The 21,869-nt window shown below is 34.4% G+C and overlaps 1 protein-coding gene across 1 annotated transcript in view; it reads left to right on the top strand.

Annotated features, from left to right (window-relative positions):
- The window catches only part of LOC148956173 (coiled-coil domain-containing protein AGAP005037), a 398,884-nt gene that overhangs the window by 335,445 nt on the left and 41,570 nt on the right, over positions 1–21,869 (top strand). The window contains exons 10-11 of the mRNA XM_089089607.1: positions 4,206–4,304; positions 21,420–21,503. Coding sequence (XP_088945733.1) covers positions 4,206–4,304; positions 21,420–21,503 — 183 coding nt within the window. The remainder of the gene's footprint in view (positions 1–4,205; positions 4,305–21,419; positions 21,504–21,869) is intronic.

The raw sequence follows: 21,869 nt of genomic DNA, 5'->3' as shown, positions 1-21,869 counted from the left end.
CATAGTTATTTGATCTATCTACTATCATTAACAAAATGGAAAAAAAATACTACAAAAAATTTTGATCGGATAATTTTCGGAAAAATGGGTGTGGGAGGGGGCCCAGTTGCCATCCAGTATTTTCAGTCACTTAAAAAGTGACACTAGAACCTTTAGTTTTCATTTGAATGTACCCTCCCTCGACCTTCTAGGACCATTATTTTGATACAATCACCCCTGGAAAAAAAAAACAAAAAAAAACAAATAAACACGGATCCGTGATCTGTCTTCTGAGAAAAATAGCAAAATTCTACATTTTTGCAGATAGGAGTTAGAAACCTCTACAGCATGGTTCTCCATGTCAGTCCCATGTAAAATCCTCGTCAGTTCCTTGACTGTAGTCGCCTTAAGCCAGGATTGCCGCTCCTCAAGAAAGAAGGCGTTGAGAGCGGCTGATGTTAACTGCAGCCCCCGATGTTTCAAGGTTTGACTTCGCCCAGTTTAAAATAATCAGATAGATTAAAAAATATGAAAGAAAGAAAGAGACTTCAACTACGTACGATGTAGGAAATCCTGGAAGATTGCATTCCTATAAAACTAAATTTAGTTCATTCCCTTGAACATTTTCCTTAGCCGTCCATTGCAAAAGAGCTTTGGAAATTGAATGCTCGTATTGACTAACCAAACTGTGTCATTACAAACAAAAATAAACAGCCTTAATTTCTTGCTCTAATCTTTAATAGAATTCATAATTCAGATCGATCGCAAAACGTTTATCAGAGAAGCATCATCATGTGGAAGTTAGTTCTGACGCATCTTTTCTGTTTCTTTTGTTTTCCGTGCCATTTCAGTTGAATATCCGCGGACTAGTTCTTCTTTTGGAGCGATTCAAAATAATCTGAATTATGATGGATGGAATTGTGAACACTGGCGTCGCCAGACACCTACAAAGGACTTTTTTTTACCCGTGGTTTCATTCACCTGGAATCACTTTGTAGAATTGTGAGACAATAAAAAGAAGACAAAACCTGACTTTTTTTTATGATATTGAAGTGAGTACAAAGAACGGAAGTTCTTTGAATCGCAACACTTTTTACAAGCTCCGTGGTAACGAACTATAAGTAAAGAGCGACGCGGGTCAATAATATCTGAAATACTAAAAAAGGAATTTCGATATCAATAGATATATAAAAAATTAACTTATTATACTAATTTTAAATATATAATGTTTATTAAGTTTAGTTTTACCAATCAAAGGCCACGAGCCTGAAAATATTTGCCTGATTTTCATAAAAGGGATGACCCCCCCCCCACCCAAGTCAAGGCATTCTAATGAAAATCGTACCATCATATTCAGCATATACTATAACGTTAGACTCTATTTTAAACTGACAACACTGTTCAAACTTCACTTATGTATTATACAGAATACATCAAAGAAGCAACGCTCTCCATTATTAAAATTCTTTTCATACCTTCTACATCTCTCTTAGTATCATCTTTTTAGCATACTGTAACGTTAGACTCTATTTGAAACTGACAACACTGTTTAAACGTCAGTGAGGTTACCCTAACTACTAATCGCTTCAATCCTTTTTCTTCATCGTCATAGTATCCAGTTTACAAATGTTATCTAGCTTTGTTTTTCCCCTATTATTCAAATAAGATCGTTCGTACAGTCCAATTCGCGAATCCCTTATCCCTTTTTGCAAATGTCAATCAAACAATTCTGATTGTAGCATCCATGAAAACGTGGAGTTAAAGCAAACTCGTGTAACAAGCTAGACTTCAGGAACCAGTGGGGAATCCCCACTCGTACTACCAGCTTTTTTAAAATGTGCACATGTAACTGTAGTGCATATTCTTGTAAAATTCCTTGTGCTATTGATATCAATAGCAAAAAACAAGTCTGATTGGCTTATACAATCTCGACGATACTCTCAAAACGTGTTTGATCACTTTATAGGTATAAAAGGTTTGCCAGCTTTTTTGCGATGTGCACGTGAAACCACACTGTATATTCTTGTACATGCTAGAGATAAGACAAATTACGCAAGGAAGGTTCAAACCTTTAGATACATTACTACTCACATACCCAGCTTTCCTCTATGTTGTTTGACCAAAATTTTGAAGTAACTATTTTATTCAACATAGTTAAAAGATCCAATATCTATCCCTTTGGAGACAACAAAACCCCCAAAAGCCCTTGGGGAACGGTCTTTAATTTATTAAACTTAAGCATCGTTTACATTGGGAAGCATACATATATTATTCGGGGATGGTTGTTTTTATGCTAGGGAGGTTTTCCACGAGAAGAATTATCCATTGGCTGGGAAGTATCCGGGGGTTAGTTCTTTAGGGGAAATCTTACACTGCGGTAATTTCCAGAATTCCTAAACGAAATTCTTTTTATTTTTCTTACTTTTTCTTTGCCGACTCTATCTTACACGTTGAGGGGTTAAGGATAACTGTACGGGATAAGTTTCAACCAGGATTGCATTGTCTAGAGGATCTTTTCATCAAGAGGATTTTTTGTGGAGGAGAGACGGGTTTCCCGGCATTATTTAAAAAACGGTCAGGAGTTAAATAAAAAAAGTTTTTTTCAACTGAAAGTAAGGAGCAGCATTAAAACTTAAAACGAACAGAAATTACTACATATATCAGGGGATTTTCCCCACCTCAATGCCTCGCTCTTTAAGCTAAATTTGGACTTCTTGTCCCAATTCTATAAGAACGACTCCTGAAACATAAGGGTCATTTAACTAGAGGAATAAGAAGCTTTTTGAAAAGTGCTAAAAAACTTCAGCGTGAAGAGTGAAGATTTAAAGATCAGACACCCCCCTCTCCCACCCCTCATATACATAGTAATTTTTTTTAGTTTTTAGTTTTGAAGTTACTCCTTACTTTCAGTTGAAAAATCTAGTTTTTTATTTACTTAATTACAAGAAGGAACACTTTTACCTTGTGATCGAATAGCACGTTCACTCGGCTAAGTACAACTTGTATAGAGAACCATGCTAAGTTTTTTTCACCATAGAATGACTAAGTTATGCGGGTTGCAGCGGTAGCTAGCAGTCTAGTAAGAAACGATCTTGTCCTTTGGTGAAATATAAAATAGCCTTAACTGCTAAGAGACTCGGATTGAGTACAAGTATACTATTAGAATCACCATGTCCAAAAATCCTATTTAGGAAATTTACAGCGCTTTGGCTTGAATAATAAGGAAAATACATCTTAAAAAACAAGAAAAGTGGCTGCAAGCATAATATTCTGCATCGACAGCATCTTATTTTCTTTCCAATTTTTCTCCACAGCTGGTATATCATAGAGAGCTGTTTAATGGCTCATTTGAAAGTAAATTTCCACATAGTGCCTTTTGTAATAAGAAATACATTTAAAATAAAATATTTTCACAAAAAAACTGCATTTTCATGTACAAGCTTGATGAGTGACGTCATAATTGTAGGTTGTAACCATATATGACGTAATAAGTGAAGGCAATATTTATACACGATTATTTTTCGATAAGTTAATATAAGAAATACTTATAGGATTTATATAGTATATTATGAATGGGGATTTAGCTGAAACCTATAGTAAAGAACAAACCAAGGCACCTAGTAACTAAAAGTTAAGGTAATACAGACTTCTTTTGAAAAGTTACTTGTCTGGGGTATAGTGCCATACTGAGGGTCGTCTCTTACTATTCCAATGTTTATAATTATATAAAGTAATATAGTAAAGAACGATAAGTAGCCTCTGGCTGTGTAAAGGAATATAAATGGGGATTCGGGTAGCAGCGGCAGCTAGCAACCTAGGAAGAGAGGATCACGTCCCATAATAAAAAATAAAGTAGCCCATAATTCCTAAAAATAGGGTCAGCATAAAACGGAAAGTGACTATTAGAATTGCCTTGTCCGAAAGCCCTATATAAGAAACTTACAGATCCATGGCTTGAATAACGAGGAAAGTTCATTGGCTTGAAAAACAAAAAAAATGGCTGCAAGCACTATATACTGCACGGACGGCAATTTTTTTCCAATTTTATTCTGCTGTTAACGAGGCATTGGAATATCAAATAAGGTCAACTTATCTACCTAGCTAGTAAAAGGGGTTTACAGCTTTCTAATAGATGAGAGGGTATAGAGAATCCTTGAAAACTGAAATTTTGACTGTGTTTTTATTGTTGTGTCTTTTGTCATTACCTTTGAAAATTTTTTTTTCAGTAAAAGTGTGGCGGATATAAAAGTTCTATTTGACTCAAATCAAGAAGTATTTGCAAATGCACTTGAAGCAGACATTGAAAAAGTATCTATGGAAAAAAGGTAGGTAAATTGAAAGACATATTAAAAGCGTATTTGGTATTTATTTGGCTTCCACTAACCCACTTCATCTGAATTTTTGGGTTTCCCCGGATTTTCCCAAACTAAAATTAGGCTCTCCAAAATCTTGCGGATATTGAGGAGAACTGGCAAGGTTGGAGTCCAACAGTATGTAGAGGTTCACTAAAGTAGATATATTATGCTTATAGCAGACATATCGAACAGGATTATAATTTAGGGAAATATTCGATCAAAAACTAAAAAAATTCTAATGATAAAGTAGAAAAATTTGGTTATTGAACATCTATTGATATTTAAGCCAGATTAAATTTTGAATAAATTACAGTGGATTGTAGTGACCGTCAGTTTCAAAATAAGTGAAATAATAAATTGATATTTACGGACTGTTTTACCATTTGGATATATTTACTCACTCATATAAGGTCACCTATTATTTTACTATCTTTTTAATTTGATTTAATAATCTGATTATGATTCAATATTGCTAATAAGCGAGCAGAAGAGGGGAATTTCTTGTCGCAAGGGCCGTTGTACCTGCCGGGAGTTTTACTCCCTTAAACTGCGAGAATCTGGTAGCAGGAAACTACGCTTCCTTCGCTTATTGGTATCTGGTTCTTATGATATGTAGAGTGAATAATGAATAATGGACTTGTTTTTTCACCGGTTTTAAATTTTTTGCAATTTAACCGTGATAATAGAGTGAATGAAAACGAAATACTGAAATTTGGAAAGGAATTTTTTCTGAACTTGCCGAGTGTAATCGAAGCTAAAAAACTCCTCTACGATGCGGCTGTACCTGGGACTGAGCTTCCGAGAAGACAGGGGCCGAAGGCTTTGGAAAGCCGTCTGAAGCATATGTTAAATATATTCGAGAAGTGTGACGATAAAGACATAGACCTACCGATGTTTGTAATTTGTTCTCTAAATGATGTACCTGTCATCCCTGCTTTGGTTTATTCGAGTTTGAACGCGAAATTGAATAGAATGGATCACTTCCTAAAGAATATTTCAAGTAAGTTCGATTCGTATGATAATCACTTTCCACCACTGCCTGCCCGTGCGACACCGTCAACTGGCTCTTACACCACTGTTGTTGTCTCTAAAGTTCCGCAAACACTAAATGACCCGATACAACGCAAAGAAGTGCACGATAAAGTGAGCTGTCATGATGCAGTTACCAAGTTGAGTTTCCGAGGTGAAAAATGGCTAATCAATGTTAAAAAATCTTCTGCTGAAGAATTCAAAGACTCTATTTCAGTGATTTTATCAGAATCTCCATCCAAGGTGATCACTAAGCGGTTTTTCGGGATAGTCAGAAGAATATGGAAGGACTTAGAGCTCTCATTCTTTCAAAGATATCCAGGTGGGGTGGAAGCTATGCGGCTCGGTGACACTGGCATGGTTAAACTTGAGTTTTGTGACTCCTTGTCAAAAGCCAAGGCTATGGAAAATGGTGTTAAACTTGGATATGAATATTTATCTGTGAAAGAATATCTGTTGGCACCTCGGTGCAGTCTAAAATGCCTTTCGCCAGACCATAGAGTAGCTCATTCTGCAAGTTTGGTACGAAGTGTGCATGCTGTGCGGGTCCTCATATTTCCACCAAGGATTCTCCCTGCCAGCTTGATGCAAGATGTGCCAATGGTAGTGAAAATCATGCCTCCTTTAGTCTTAGATGCAAAGTGCTGAGAAATATCATTGCCAAAAGAAATGATTGTGCCTGTTTTGATTGTTTTGCTTAATATAAATCGTACTCGTTTAAAGGACCATATGATGGATGAATTGTGCGACCAGTTTGACATAGTATGCCTTCAAGAACACCTCCTGACTTCTACTAGTATTAACGTGTTAAAAAGAATTCGTAATCATTCCGTTTTTACAACTAATGCTCAGGTCACTTTTGGTAGACCTTCTGGAGGCCTCGCGTCCATTGTTAAGAATAACCTGAGTTTTCTCTCTCCAGCGGGTTTTCACAGTGATAAATTCATCCTTGCGGTTCGGTTTGGTAATACTGTGCTGACAAAAGTGTATCTCCCGTGTAACAAAAAAACTATTTCCGCTTTAAACACGTATATGAAAGCCTCGGCAAATCTTAAGGCTATTCTATCGTCTGTTGTATCGACTGATTATGATTTTATAGTTGTTGGTGACTTCAACACAGATATTACAAGTCAGTCAGTTCGATCCAATATAGTCCTTGATACTTTTTCTGCTTATAAAATAGTCGAGAAAAGTGCTGATTATTTATATGTTCACCAATCTGGAAGTTTGCCTAATATTGACCATGTAGTTTTCTCGCCAAATATTAATATATCGATTGTTCTTGTTCATGAAGACGATCGTGATCTTGACCACCTCCCGATTTCGTTCTCTGCTTTACTAGTCGCTTCCCATTCTACTAGAATATTTACACAAAGTTCTAAGTGGTTTTACAGGAATAACTGGAGTAGAGCTAATTTTGCACTTTATATTACTACTTTGTCCGCGTTATTGGGTTCTATAAAAGTTCCTTACCATTTGCTTCAAGTTACTGACCGTTTCTCGAATGATAAGCAGTCTCTAAATGAATATTATGATAAAATAATTAAGTGCTTAAAACAAGCAGAGGCGACTGCTGTTCCTCTAGAAAAGATAAAAATTAAAACTAGAAAACCAGAATGGGTTTTGGACCCAGAATTAAAAGTTGTAAAGAATAAAGCTGAGTTTTAGCTACGAATATGCGTGTCTTGCGGTCGGCCAAATCGAGGACTTGTCTTTGATCTGAAGCAAAGTACCAAGCGTGCTTATAAAAAACGTTTACGGCTGTCTAGGGTATCTGGTTTTGATTTTCCTGCGCCGAGAAAGGAGTGGTCTCATGTTCTGAATTCGGATAAGCTTAGTAGTGATTTTTCTGAAAGTCCTATAGCAGTTCATACTTGGGTGTCGTATTATAATGATATTTTCGGCAAGGTGATCCGGGAAGTTGAAAAGCTTTTTAGTAACCTTCTTGAGTCGTATTTGCCTAATCGTATTTCTCAGAGTAATGTATTACCGAAAGTAAGGAACGACGTTAAAACTTAAAACGAACAGAAATTATTCCGTATATGAAGGGGGCTGTCCCTCCTCAGCGCCTCGCTCTTTACGCTAAAGTTTGACTTTCTCACAACTCTTTTTTTTAATAAAAAAAAACTTTAGCGTAAAGAGCGAGGCGTTGAGGAGGGGACAGCCCCCTTCATATACGGAATAATTTCTGTTCGTTTTATTTATTAACGTCCTTCCTTATTTTCAGTTAAAAATATTTTTTTTTTTTTTATTTAGTTTCGGGTAAAATGTACTGGAGTAGTTTCTGATTCAAATGTGTTTCTTCGGCGTGAGGTCCGTCAAGGTGGTGTGCTTTCTCCAACTATTTTTAAGTTATGTAATGTTCCTATCCTTTCATCTTTGCCTTCGAATTTTATTTCTGATGGAATAGATGTCTCGTATCTTGCTTATGCGGACGACGTTCTCCTTGTCAGTCGTTTTAGGGCTTGGCTCTCACATTCTGTCAGCTGGATCTCAGACCAGTTCAGATTGATTGGGCTTATTTTGAACGTTGATAAGCTTTTCTCTATTCCCTGTGTCTCTATTCGCTGGCTTGGTCTTCACATTACTAATAATCTCAAAACACTTCGGGCTCTGACAGTTTCTAATACAAAAAAAAAAAAAATCCGATAGGATATTCAAAAATTGTTGCAAATAGAGAGAGGTACAAAAGAAAAGCGCTTGGGAAATTATATTCTTCATTTTGCGATCATTCTATTCTTTTTTTATCTGGTTTTCTTCCAATTCTGAAGCCTAAAGATCTGAAATCTATCCGGACTTGCTATTTTAAATTTTCTCGGTACCTTTTGTGCCTCCCTCCGTGGTTCCGGAACTGGCATCTAATATCGCGATTCGGCCTCCCTGATTTATGGGAAAAAGTGACTGTGCTTGCGGGAAAGCTGTCGTTATCTACTGGTCTTACTGCGCACCATAATTTACGTCGTTTTATGTAAATAATTGTTAAGAGTGTGAGTTTGCTTTTTTTTTTTTTTTTTTTGTTCTTGATGTACTCCGATTCTTTTTTATAGTGGGTAATAAATAAATAAATTATTATTATTATTATTATTATTATTATTACCATTCAGTGTGGTAACTTTTTTAGTCAGAAACGCCTTAAAATTATATACCTTCTGTACAATTTTTAACACCAAAAGTTATTAATCTAGATACACTGATGGACTTAGCAAGAAGCGATATGTCTCTCAAGTGCTTTTTTCCCCAGCCTAGTCATATAGAAAATGTGATCAGAGAAAATGAAGATTGTTCATAAACTGCAAGTTCGAAATAATTCAAAGATCATTCAGCTTCGCAAGTGATTAAGTACGTGTCCAAAATCAAGGTTGATAAACAAGTGTTCCAAGCATGAAGTTATCTAGTCACATGTGTACTTTTTAGCAAAAAAGTGGATTTATTATCCATTTTTCGTTATCAGAACCGTGTAAAGGTTGTGTTTACACATTTTTAGATTCTTGAGTCTCAAGACTCCTTAGGCCCGTTTTTAGCACTAAGATCTTACATCTAAGATCTTACATCTTTCTACAAAGATTATCGTTTTTTAACTCATCTTTGTTCTATGATCTTACAGCTCACTGATGTTAGCAAAAAGTGTGAAGACCGCAACTGTTCTGCCATATAGAACAATGATGAGAGAACTTTGATGATCTAATCATCATTGTTCTCAGACCCAGTGCTTCCACTTTTTTCCTAGTAAATTTCCAATCGGTCAGTTTAAAAAGTCTGAAAATTCCGACACCCGACCACAGAAATCCGACATTATTTCCGACACTACACTGGTCTAAAATCCAATAAATTTTCGACTCCAACCGAAAAATCTGACAATATTTTGTCGCATTGGAATCTTTTTCTTTTCACAAGACAAGATTTTACACTGTCTGTCCTACAGCTTCTCCTCCCTCAATGATTTCATGCCAAATTTGCCCTGCATAATTGAGGTAAGGGTGACACTTTAGAACGTGTTTCAATGATCTGTTTTAACATCTTTTAAGGTTGAAAAGAACCACTCTACAATAACGATTGCATGATTCGATTGAATCATGAATCTACGCGCTCCAAGTTTCAATCAAGTTTCGACGTCTTGAAAAACTCTACAGCCACCTACAAATAAATTTATTCTAACCCAATTATCGACGGCATAAAGTAATGTCAAATAACGTAGAAAAAAAATGAATGAAAATATATTGACATATGAATCACATAATATGTTTTCGTATAAAAATTTTAATAGATATTGTCATTTAATTAGAAAGGGAAAGGCAGCATGGTCTTAGGAACTTGATGTTGAAAGAATAAGACTTGTTAATTTTGAGGCAAGGAAAAAACATTTGTTTAACCAGTTTCCAGAATAAGTAAGGATGTAATTTCGTCATAGAATATTAACTGTATAGAAAGATTATAAATATAAATAGAATGTAAAAATATAAATATAAATCGTAGCAAATCAAGAGTCATCGGTGTTCGAAAAAAATTAATGATGTGGGCGTCATTGAACATTGGGACAATCATATCTAAACACTTTTATAAGGGACTAGATTTTTTCTCATTTTTGTTGTATATTACTATAACTTTTTAAATGGTATATTTTTATCTTTCGGGTTTCTCGTTGTTCTGAAAAATGTCCGATTTACCAAGTCGAACGAATTTTAACTAAAACCTAAGCTATGTCACCCCAACGAAATTTTGGCTACTGTAATTTTCTCCATGACTCACATCAATTACGACTTCAATATTTCCCATTTTTGTTGTATATTATTATAACTTTTTAAATGGTATGTTTTTATCTTTCGGGTTTCTCGTTGTTCTGGAAAATGTCCGATTTACCAAGTCGAACGAATTTTAACTAAAACCTAAGCTATGTCACCCCAACGAAATTTTAGCTACTGTAATTTTCTCCATGACTCACATCAATTAGGACTTCAATATTTCCCATTTTTGTTGTATATTATTATAACTTTTTAAATGGTATATTTTTATCTTTCGGGTTTCTCGTTGTTCTGGAAAATGTCCGATTTACCAAGTTGAACGAATTTTAACTAAAACCTAAGCTATGTCACCCCAACGAAATTTTGGCTACTGTAATTTTCTCCATGACTCACATCAATTACGACTTCAATATTTCCCATTTTTGTTGTATATTATTATAACTTTTTAAATGGTATATTTTTATCTTTCGGGTTTCTCGTTGTTCTGGAAAATGTCCGATTTACCAAGTCGAACGAATTTTAAATAAAACCTAAGCTATGTCACCCCAACGAAATTTTGGCTGCTTTAATTTTCTCCATGACTCACATCAATTACGACTTCAATATTTCCCATTTTTGTTGTATATTATTATAACTTTTTAAATGGTATGTTTTTATCTTTCGGGTTTCTAGTTGTTCTGGAAAATGTCCGATTTACCAAGTCGAACGAATTTTAACTAAAACCTAAGCTATGTCACCCCAACGAAATTTTGGCTACTGTAATTTTCTCCATGACTCACATCAATTACGACTTCAATATTTCCCATTTTTGTTGTATATTATTATAACTTTTTAAATGGTATATTTTTATCTTTCGGGTTTCTCGTTGTTCTGGAAAATGTCCGATTTACTAAGTCGAACGAATTTTAACTAAAACCTAAGCTATGTCACCCCAACGAAATTTTGGCTACTGTAATTTTCTCCATGACTCAAATCAATTACGACTTCAATATTTCCCATTTTTGTTGTATATTATCATAACTTTTTAAATGGTATGTTTTTATCTTTCGGGTTTCTCGTTGTTCTGGAAAATGTCCGATTTACCAAGTCGAATGAATTTTAACTAAAACCTAAGCTATGTCACCCCAACGAAATTTTGGCTACTGTAATTTTCTCCATGACTCACATCAATTAGGACTTCAATATTTCCCATTTTTGTTGTATATTATTATAACTTTTTAAATGGTATGTTTTTATCTTTCGGGTTTCTCGTTGTTCTGGAAAATGTCCGATTTACTAAGTCGAACGAATTTTAACTAAAACCTAAGCTATGTCACCCCAACGAAATTTTGGCTACTGTAATTTTCTCCATGACTCACATCAATTACGACTTCAATATTTCCCAATTCCCCAAACAGAAAGTTCCCAAACAGTACATCTGCTTGCGCTATTATTTGAGCTCATGTCAAAGTTGGACTTTGAATAAGTTCGACGTGGACAGTTAACAATGATTTGAAATTAGATTTGTTATTTCATAGGAAATACTGTTCTCAGATTTGTCTCTACTACAAGAACTAAAATTCAAACATAATTTCTGTTTTATGAAGATAGATTCCATCTGAATTAAATTAATCAGACGGTGAAGCATTGTAAAAAATTAACAAATCCTAGACTGTAATCTATGGAAGTGACAATTCTAATAGAAACGATTTGGTATGACATATCGAACAGAAAATTCACTGCCTAAATAGGCATACCAAATTTTGAATTTATTCCCCCCCCCCTTTTTTTGAATGGGGTATGTTGAAATGAAGGCATTTTAAAAACGATGGTTTAACCTATCGCAAACGTCATTCGCAAATGTCATTTTTATACTGCGGTTATAAGATTTAACTGTGGCAAGATTGTATTTAAGGGCTCGTGTTTGTTAACCCCCAAAACGATGTCTTTGTTGACAAGAAGATGTCTTCAACATGCTTTAAAAATCCATATTGATAAAAGGCATAAAAAAGACATATTATCCCCCTTTACGAAAAAAAAAACAGGCCACAAGATAACCTTCCAGAACGGAAGAAACTTAAGTAGTAGTAATAAGTAGTAGATTATGATATATCCCAGAATGAAATTCCCCTTTTAATAAATTTGGTCAGTTCATAAGATAGGCCTACTGATAATGTAAAATATAATGTGGCGTGATAAATGTGGCGGGATGATAATGTGGCGTGAAGTTCCTTGCTATTTGTGTGTATCGCTTTTGGAATTTAAACATCAAACAATCTATGCAATACAAATCAAAATCATTTTGCCAAAAAAATTAAGGAAGGCAGAGTTTAAAAAAAAATCCTATTTTTAAATACTACTGTTTGTGGCCCTTTTTTAAATGTGCAGGATTCTCCTCTGTTAAACAGAAGAAATGGAAAATATTCATAATATCCCAATTTGTCAAATTTGAGGAAATGCGCCTGATTTTGAAACAGGGAGAGCCACTCACTAAAATTCAAGGAATCCTAATGAAAATCACACCATCAGATTCAGTGTACCAGAAAACCCTTCTGTAGAAGTTTCAAGCTCCTATATGCAAAATGTGGAATTTTGATTTTTTTTTTTGCCAGAAGAAAGATCACGGATGGGTGTTTTTTTTTCCATGGGTGATCGTAACAAAATAATGGTCCTAAAAGATCGGGAGAGGGTGCAATCAAACGGAAATTAAAAGTTCTAGTGCACTTTTAGTAACCAAAAAGATTGGAAGGCAACTGGCCTCCTCCCAAGCCCCTTTTCTCCGAAAAGTTATCCGATCAAAATTTTCATGTATCCACACCCCCCCCCCCCCTGAAGCAGTTCCCTTTTTCCCAAATGCATCCAATAGAAATTTTAAGATAGCTATTTTTTTCAAAATTGTCTAAAGATCATATAACAAGGCCTTTGAGGTTGAAACAACCCGTCAAAACCTAGGGGCGAGGGTTGTAAGTTATGCCTCGAATGCATATAATGTTTGCATGGAAGAGGTGGTAATACAAAACTTGATGAGAGGGCTGTTCAACTGACCAAAAGGAAATATTTTAATACTTCTGCTGCGACTAATGTGTTCAATGTGTTGCATAAAAAAAATACTGTTCCCGCAATAAGACGGGAGCTGTTCAAATTCAAACCTTCATTTAAGCTTAATTGAAATAAATCCATCTAAATGAAGGGTGTTCTTGGGTTAAGTCCCTATCAATGCATACCAGAAGAAACTATTATAGTAAGTTGGAACTTGGGTCGAAATTTGTTTTTGTAACTTAAGACAACATCTTCCCCCTCCCGCAAAAAATCTCTACTGAGTGCTCTTCTAATGATGGTGAGCAATTATGCAACAATTCATAGCTGCTAGTGTTATCTAAGAAAGAGTCTACATTTTTTTTTAAATATGGATATATTTAAGTCTATGTCTTAAAATTGGGGTCAAAGTTAGCGTGCAGTGCGGAAAATTACGTTAGACACTTTTTGAAAAAGGTGCTGAACTTTCTTTTTTCCGTCCCTGACTTGTCACGTCTTCGTCCACCAGGGACCGAATTTATAAATTCATAACAATTAAACATCTATTTTTGTTAAAAAATATCGATGACTGATGCACCTTACACACAAGGAAATACTATCTTGCCATCTGTTTCATATATTAGTTTTTAAAGGGTACCAGAATTACTAAGCTGATATTTTCGCCTTAGATGCCTGTGGGTCCTAAAATTACCTAGCTGCCAACCTAAGTTTAGACCAAAGGAAGCACCGACGAATGCTGCAACTACGATACATTTAGATTCAATTTGGTAACTTTGATTACCAGAAAACCCTTAAAAATGTACTCCTTCTGCACATATTTTTACACCGAGAAGAGTCAACTCAGAAACATCAATTGACTAAGCAAAAGGCGATATGTCTTTCCAGTAACCTTTTCCCCAGCCTAATTATCCTGAAAATATGTTCGTAGAAAATTAAGATCGATCCAAAATTTGTGTAAACCACAAATTTGAAATAATTCAAATGTAATTTTCCATTTCAAGTAATTAAACACGTGCACGATACCGAAGTGATAAGTAAGCATACCACACATTAAGTTATTTCACGTATTCCACACCTGTATCCTTTTTATGAAAATAGTGGACACACTATATCTTGTGGTTATCAGGACTGTGTAAAGATTATATTTGCATAATTGTAAATTTCGGAGCTCCGAACCTGCTCAATACCCCTCCCGCAACCATAGAATTATATCTATATTGTATAATGTGCACAGCTCCAGTATAAAGTAATAAAACTTAGGGGAACGGCTTTAGTCTGTTAAAGGTTGAATTGATAAATAAAGCCATTCAGGAACTCCGACTGCCGATTTCCTTTACATTTCCTGACCAAAATGGCCAATCTTCCGTAGGAGGTACGTACACTGGGGTTACAAGGGGTCTTCTGGATCCTTTGCGTTTTGAGGTCTTTGAATCTTGGAAGACTTTTCATTCGCCCAAAAGTCTAAGTATATTAATCCAATTATTTACTGAAAGGAGTATTAACGAAAATTATTAACTGAGTATAATCTATTTTTGTATTTTTGTATCCTTGGTACCATACAGTACTATTGCCAGAAAAAGCAGTCTAATGTGTGAAATGCAGTCAAAACGCAATTGGTCTTATATGGTTGAATCCATAGATTTCACCATTCAGGACAAACCTGCTGTGAATTTTAGCTAGATTTATTCCTGCATATCCGATGCTTAGCCCCAACATCCCACATTTCCTCAACAAGCACATACGCTGAGGGTGGAGGGGGTCTTCTGAATTCTTCGACTTCCTGAGGTTTTGACTCTTGAAACTCTGTAGTCCCGCAAAAACATATTTATACCAACACAATTATCGTCAGAATAAAATAATGCCAAGTTATAAATAAAATAAAAATGAATATATAGAAATATAAACATATCACAAAATATATACAATATATATATAAATATATATAAATATATATATATATATATATATATATATATATATATATATATATATATATATATATATATATATATATATATATATATATATATATATATATATATATGTATATGTATATATATATATATATATATATATATATATATATATATATATATATATATATATATATATATATATATATATATATATATATATATATATATATATATATATATATATATATATATATATATATATATATATATATATAGGAACCAAATCTCTTCTCATTTTTTCCTTCTTATATATTATAAGCTCTTAAATTATATATTTTTACATTTTGGGTCCTTTGTTGTTCTGGAAAATTTTTGGTGTGCCAAGTGAAATGAAACTTAGATATAAGATAACTTTTGTCTCCCCAACCAAATAATTTATCTCATGTCTTACACCTGGTTATGTCTCAATATTTCCTATTTACCCAAATATAAAGTTTTTGAATAGTGCATCTGCTTGCACTATTATTTAAGCTCAAATCAAGTTGGACTGTGGACAGTCAACAATGATTTGAAATTAGATTCGCTATTTCACTGGAAACACTATTCCCAGGTTTGTCTCCACTGCAAGGACTAAAGTCACTAGGAAACATAATTTCTGCTTTATGAAGATACATTTGATCCTAGCTAAGTTAACCAGAAGTTGAAGCATTATAATAAATTAGCAAATCTTAGGCTTCAATCTATGAAAGTGACAGTTTTGAAACTGGAAATAGTTTTGTGGTTTATACTGAATAGAAAATTTATCGCCTAGACGGCCTTGCCAAATTTGGATCTATTTCTTTTCTCTTTTTGAATATGCGGTTTGTCATTTTTCAATCGTTGTAAAATGGATCCCAAAACAGTTTAGTAAGAAAAGATTGTTTTGGCATCTATAATTCCTTATGGAACAAGTATGTATGCAGAATCTAGGTACTTAGCTTCCAATTTTTATCTGCTAGTGGTAGAAACATTTCAAAAATGGCGGATTAGCCGACATCATTTTTATAAAAGAAATTTTATACTGCGTTTTAAGATCTATGTGCTATAAAATTGAATTTAAGTTATGTATTTCTAAAGCCTAACATGGTTTCTGTGGGAAAAAACAGATATTCAAAATGCCTGTCTCAGCTGTAATTTTTTCTTTCAAAGTCTTGGTAACGTAAATTATTTTTGTATTTGAGGTCATCCAATAATTTTTCAAGGTATGGTTATTCCCCAAAACATTGCTTGTATTCATTTTTTTCATTGGCACATCGCTCATTTCACCCACCTAGATAGGAACTCCTACAAAACTCACAGTCAAACAGACAGTCCTCGCGAACACACAGCTCAAAGAATTATAGTTGTCTGGTCATGTTCAATGAACATGTTGACATCGTCTGCCGAAGATCATCTTTGAAGGCCAAATTTATCGTTCTTTTTCTCAAATTTGCCCTCTGAAGAGGTGGAGAGAACATTTCGCTCTTCATCATGTTCCTGGCCGTCTTTACCTTGGAGAAGACTTGGGAGGCATGCAGAAGGTAAATCTCCCTCTTGTGAAGAAGGAGGCCACAGGATAACCTCCCAGAACGCACGAGACTTAAGTTTTAGTAATTAGTGCTAGGTTAAATGCCATTGCCCAGAGGTAAGTCCCCATCCCCTCAATAATTACGTCAGATCTTAAAACATAGACTATGTAAAACTTTGGCGTTAAGTTCCTTGCTTTTTGGTATGATATTTTTTGGAACTTACATCCCGAACAATACAAATCGAAATTCATTTTGCCATAACGTTGATGAAAACAAAGTTTATGTGCCTGCAAAGTAGAAATACTACTGTCTATTTTTTGTATAAAATGTACAAAATTATTCTTTATTAAACAGAAGAAATGAAAATTATCTTGGGTGTGACTAGGAAAAAAATGCAAGCCAGATTTCCACCCTTGCCTTATAAGATACCATTTAGGATTATAAGATATCGGATTATATCTTGTGCTTTTTACCTTGCATCCGAAATAAGCATACGCTTTGAGGCTACTCGTCAAACAGTTTACAAAAACGGAACGTGAGTAAAAAGTGACCCATACAAATGGTAACCAGATTTTAAAACAAGGGGATCTTGATAACGAAATGAAAATAAATAAATTATCTATTGCTGGTTATTCCAAATACTTAACAAATTTAGTCTGGCCAAAATAGCATTTTTGTTGGGTTACGGTTTATCTCCGTGATAAACCGTAAACGCAAAAATTTTGTAGAAGGGAAACAAATGTCGTCCAATCAAATTTGTGTCGTAAAAAGGCCACTCATAATGCTCAGTCAAATGGACTTTTTCCAAAATTCTAAGACCGTATACGACGATCTGAGAAAAATTAAACACTCACAAAAAAGGGCATCTCTGACATTGGCTACAAAAAAAAAAAAAAAAAAAAAAAAAAAAAAAAAAAAAAAAACGCATTCTTCTACTTAGGGGCTTGAATATTATGTTTTGGAGTGTAATAAACAGTATTCAAAGCTGTTTTTTTTATCAAAATCAAGTCATTTTTTGGGGAGCATCTCTCTTTTGTCGGAAATTATACAGATTTACCTACTTAAATATTTTAATAGGTGTATATAAACCTAGCCGAGTTGAGCCGTCCTAGCCGAGTGGATTGGTGCGCTGGATATAGGATTCTTTGTCCGAGAGGGCGAGGGTTCGAAACCTAATATATCCAATTATTTGGTTTGGGACGGGGTCAGTGGCGTGACTCTGTAAGCTCAGCGAGAGTCCATCCAACTTTAAATGGGTACCTAAGGAAATATGGGGAAGGTAAACAGGAAGGGTGTGGAAAGCACAGGATGGTTGGCCACCAACACCCCATTGCACTTCTTGGCTGAAGGGCCAGGAAACGAAAATCAGCACCGCCGGTAGGGACTGTAAATTCCAATATCGTATTCTTTACCTTTATCATATAAACTTAATATATTTTGTATGCATAGAATCAACAGAAAGCTTTAATTTTTCAGATGTATATATTGTTTCTAAACTCCCGTTTCTTAGAGCTTCGGTATAATTGGCACGGGTTAATCTTTATAGTTTGTTGCTATGAATTTAAAACTGTTTGACCGAGCAGCATTAAAACTGAAAATTAAATTAAAAAAATTATGAGTAGGAGGGGATTTTTAGCTCCCTTCACCTTCAATCGTAATGCTAAATGCCGACTAGTGATTTTCCGAAGGCTTTTTAGAATGCAACCAACACCATGAGTTCGTCATTGCCAGTCCTTTATTTTCTGATTATTTTTCAAAAAATGTATGCAGAAAATTGCATTATTTGGAATAAATAAAAAAATACACGTGCTTTCATTCTCAAAGAATCCTAAAAAAGTCAACTTACTTCCCCTTTTTCTCAATGTAGAATATTTAACCTTAAGTCAACGAGAGAGGAAACTTAAAGCTTACCGTTAAGAGCAAAAAGTTGAGGTCGGTTGGTATTCCCCTTATTATATTTTTTCGTTTTCATTTTTGATGAGTTTCTTTAATTTCACTAGAAAATCAGTTTTTTTTGTTACTTAAGTTATTTTTGTTTTAATGAAAATGGCATGGTAACTTTAAATTAAAGGAAAGAACTCCGCCCCCTCACTCTCCTCTCCCTCCTTCCACTGGCCTTAAAATTTTCTTCGTGATGCCTAAACCGTTAAAAGTCAATTTTTTTCATAAGAAAAACATACTGTTTCCACAATAAGAGGGGAGCTGTACACCCTCATACCCCAATTGTATGCCTAATTCAAATAAATGTATCCAAATGAAGGGTGTTCTTGCGTTTAGTCCCCCTAAATATTTACCAAAAAGACCTCTCAAAGGAAGTTTAAAACTTGGGTTAAAATTTACTTTTGTAGCCTTAGACAACCCCTCCTCCTCCCCCAATAAAGCTCCAATGACTGCTCCCCTAATCACGATGAGCAATTATGCAACAATATATAGCTGCACATATTACCGGGTAAGCGGTCTATAATGATGGTTCGTTTTGAATGGACTGGATAAATGTGTTCAGATGCAAATACGCTTCTACGAAACACTATCGCTTATACTGCTTCAGCAGTATAGCTTATATTGCTTTCTGGGGAATAGCTCCAGCATTTTTATTGGGGGCAAGAGGGGTTTATATCTGCATAGTCAAGGAGCATGGGCTATATAATAGGTTTTTTTTCCAATTTCTTTGGGGGGCAATTGCTCCCCTGGGCTCCCACCTGAAACGACGCCCCTGATTGTTCCAATAGTATAGCTTATACTGCTATAGCTTATAAGCAGTGTATCTTGTACTACTTATACTGCTGGTACTGATCACTATAGCGCTATAAAGTAATATCTCTTAAAGGTTTTAATCGGTTGTAATTCGGCTCTGTGGTAGAAAATGGCTGAAATTAGAACTTCAAATTTTGCTGTCAGTCTTTTAACTTTGTTATCTGTCTTTGCATTGATTTTTTACTGCTTAGAATTGGTGCTAGAACTTTGGATTTCCGCTTGAATGAACTGTGTAGCAACATAGTTCAACTGTAACTATGGGGGGGGGGGGGCAAACTTGCATATATGACGTCCCTTTTATGGAAAAATATGTGAAGAGAAAAGGAGTAGCTTCTTGGAAAAAAATTGGGAGCTTGAAAGCTCCACTCCTGCGTTAAGAAAAAAGTGAAGAATTGAGTTTTGAAAAAAAATGGCCAATTGAAACAGTCTCACTAGATTCCTTAACTTATTTAGGAATAATGATAAAAATTACTTAATAAATGAGGCATGAAAAATGAAGAGAAGAAATGAAAAAATGAAGAAACAAGTTTTGAGAAAAACTGCATAATGAAAAAATGCTCTTAGTCAGATCCAAAACTTATTTAGGAATAATATTATTCCTATTTATCCTAACAGTGTGCACCTTTGCAGTACTAAGCAATTATGTACACTATAGTACTTACAATACAGTAGTAAAACACATTTCCGCGAATTTCAAAAAATAGCTGAAGTCCAAGAATCAAAAATAGTGAAAGGACACTGTTTGAAGAAGTTCAAAATTCTTTGTGAAATAGTGTCAGAAAAACTGCAATAATATTGACACGAATGTCAGTACATTATATGAAGTTCACATCTAAAATTATTTTAATGTCCTTCAGTTTTGTTTTAAATCTCTATATATTTTGCATAAGACAATATATTATAAACAATCGAATTTTTTATATCATTAAAGGTATCAAGGATAATATACTCCTTGAACTCTTTAAGTGACAAAATTGCAGAGTTTTCTCAGAGAAAGCTTAAGAAAAATGTAAAGTAAAACCCTTATCTGCAGTCCTATTTTATCAAAAACTCATATTGACTTCTTTATTATCTTCTCTTAAGTTAGGCAGAGATATTTTTTGTAAAAGTGATGAGCAAAAATGAAGCTTGAAACGAACAAAATTGTTGCTCCACGGTCATATCTAATTTGTATCTGCAAAACTGGTTCATATGAACTGACTTGTGACTGGGGAAACTGAATTCTGTACTAAAATTTATTGATTTCTTGGCGGGTTAAAGGCTATCGAGAGCCTAATAAAACAGTATTTTATTTTCTGCAGGCTGCTTAAGATCTTTTTTGCCTTAATACGGCTTTGCTGTGTTAATTTTGTGCTTTTAGTAAAGCACTTTTTTTTTAGAATTCTTCAAATATGGAGAATAACCACGAGTCAGTATTTTCTTAACCAACTTTGCTGACACATTATAGATAAACTGCGAAGCAGTAATTTTTTTTTCATTTCAACTTCACTTTTTACTTCCATTAGAAAAACTTTTCTTTTTAAATTAATCTTCATCAAGAGTGTTGAATTGTTTGTGGCTGTTCAAACTTAGTGGATCTTACATATTTTGAATCAGTATAAAAGGCAAATTCTTTTGATGTATAAACTGAAGTAATAATTTTCTATTTTAAAGTGTTTTTTGCCAATGCCAGTTGCCACTTTTTACTTATAAGTCACCCAATAGGTTTTTGGGTGTCAGTGTCGTCTATTTTCCAATTAGCATGAGAAATGACAGCCAAAACAGTCGTTAATTTGCAAAACATCTTTTATAACTATTTTCCAATTTGTTAGTATAAACCTCTTCTTGAAAGAAAAAACTCGTTCCCCTGGAATTCTTCAATTTCTATTCCTTCGAAAGCTTTACGAGAGCAAGCTTTCTATCAAAAAAACTGGATTAGGGCTTTTACTTTAGGCAATTTAATTTATCCAAGACCAGTCACTTGGATGAAGTTTTCAATTTCATTTTGGTTACTAGGGTCATTCTCTCTTTCCCTGGAAAATCGTTACCATCTTTAGTGCTTACATTTGCTTTTTTCTTCGTTGCACTGCTATTCTAATTTTCTAGGTTTCTAACAGACGAGCCAACCAGGATTGACAATTTCATACGAAGATGTAAAAAGTTAACTGGAACACTGTTAACCTTGAAAAGGTAAATTAGGAAGATGTAAGACTCTTTTCTGTTCAGGTTCAAGACTATAGAAAAAAGAGTCTCTTCATCGTCTATTTATATCGAAAAGCAAACCATTGTATTCCAACAATCCTTTTTTTTCTTTCCCATTATTTTACAGATTGGATAATTCCCAAGTGTAGGATGCTCTGAAAAATCTATCTGTGAATACCTATAGATGAAGTCCTTACTGCATACATGAGGAAGAAAATGATTTTCTAAGCTGCAGATCCTGCCCTAGGGTCCACTCTACACGTGTGGCTATTGGGCCTTTGAGAACTTTTAGGTATCTTATTAACCTTATAAAATTTACTAGGAAATGCAATATCAATATTTGTCGTAAAAGAA

The sequence above is a fragment of the Artemia sp. Qi Xiang Cuo genome, chromosome 1 (genome assembly GCF_049724085.1).
Source record: "Artemia sp. Qi Xiang Cuo chromosome 1, ASM4972408v1, whole genome shotgun sequence".
Taxonomy (NCBI): domain Eukaryota; kingdom Metazoa; phylum Arthropoda; class Branchiopoda; order Anostraca; family Artemiidae; genus Artemia; species Artemia sp. Qi Xiang Cuo.
The sequence above is the reverse complement of the archived record's forward strand: the minus strand, read 5'-3'. Positions and strand labels throughout refer to the sequence as shown.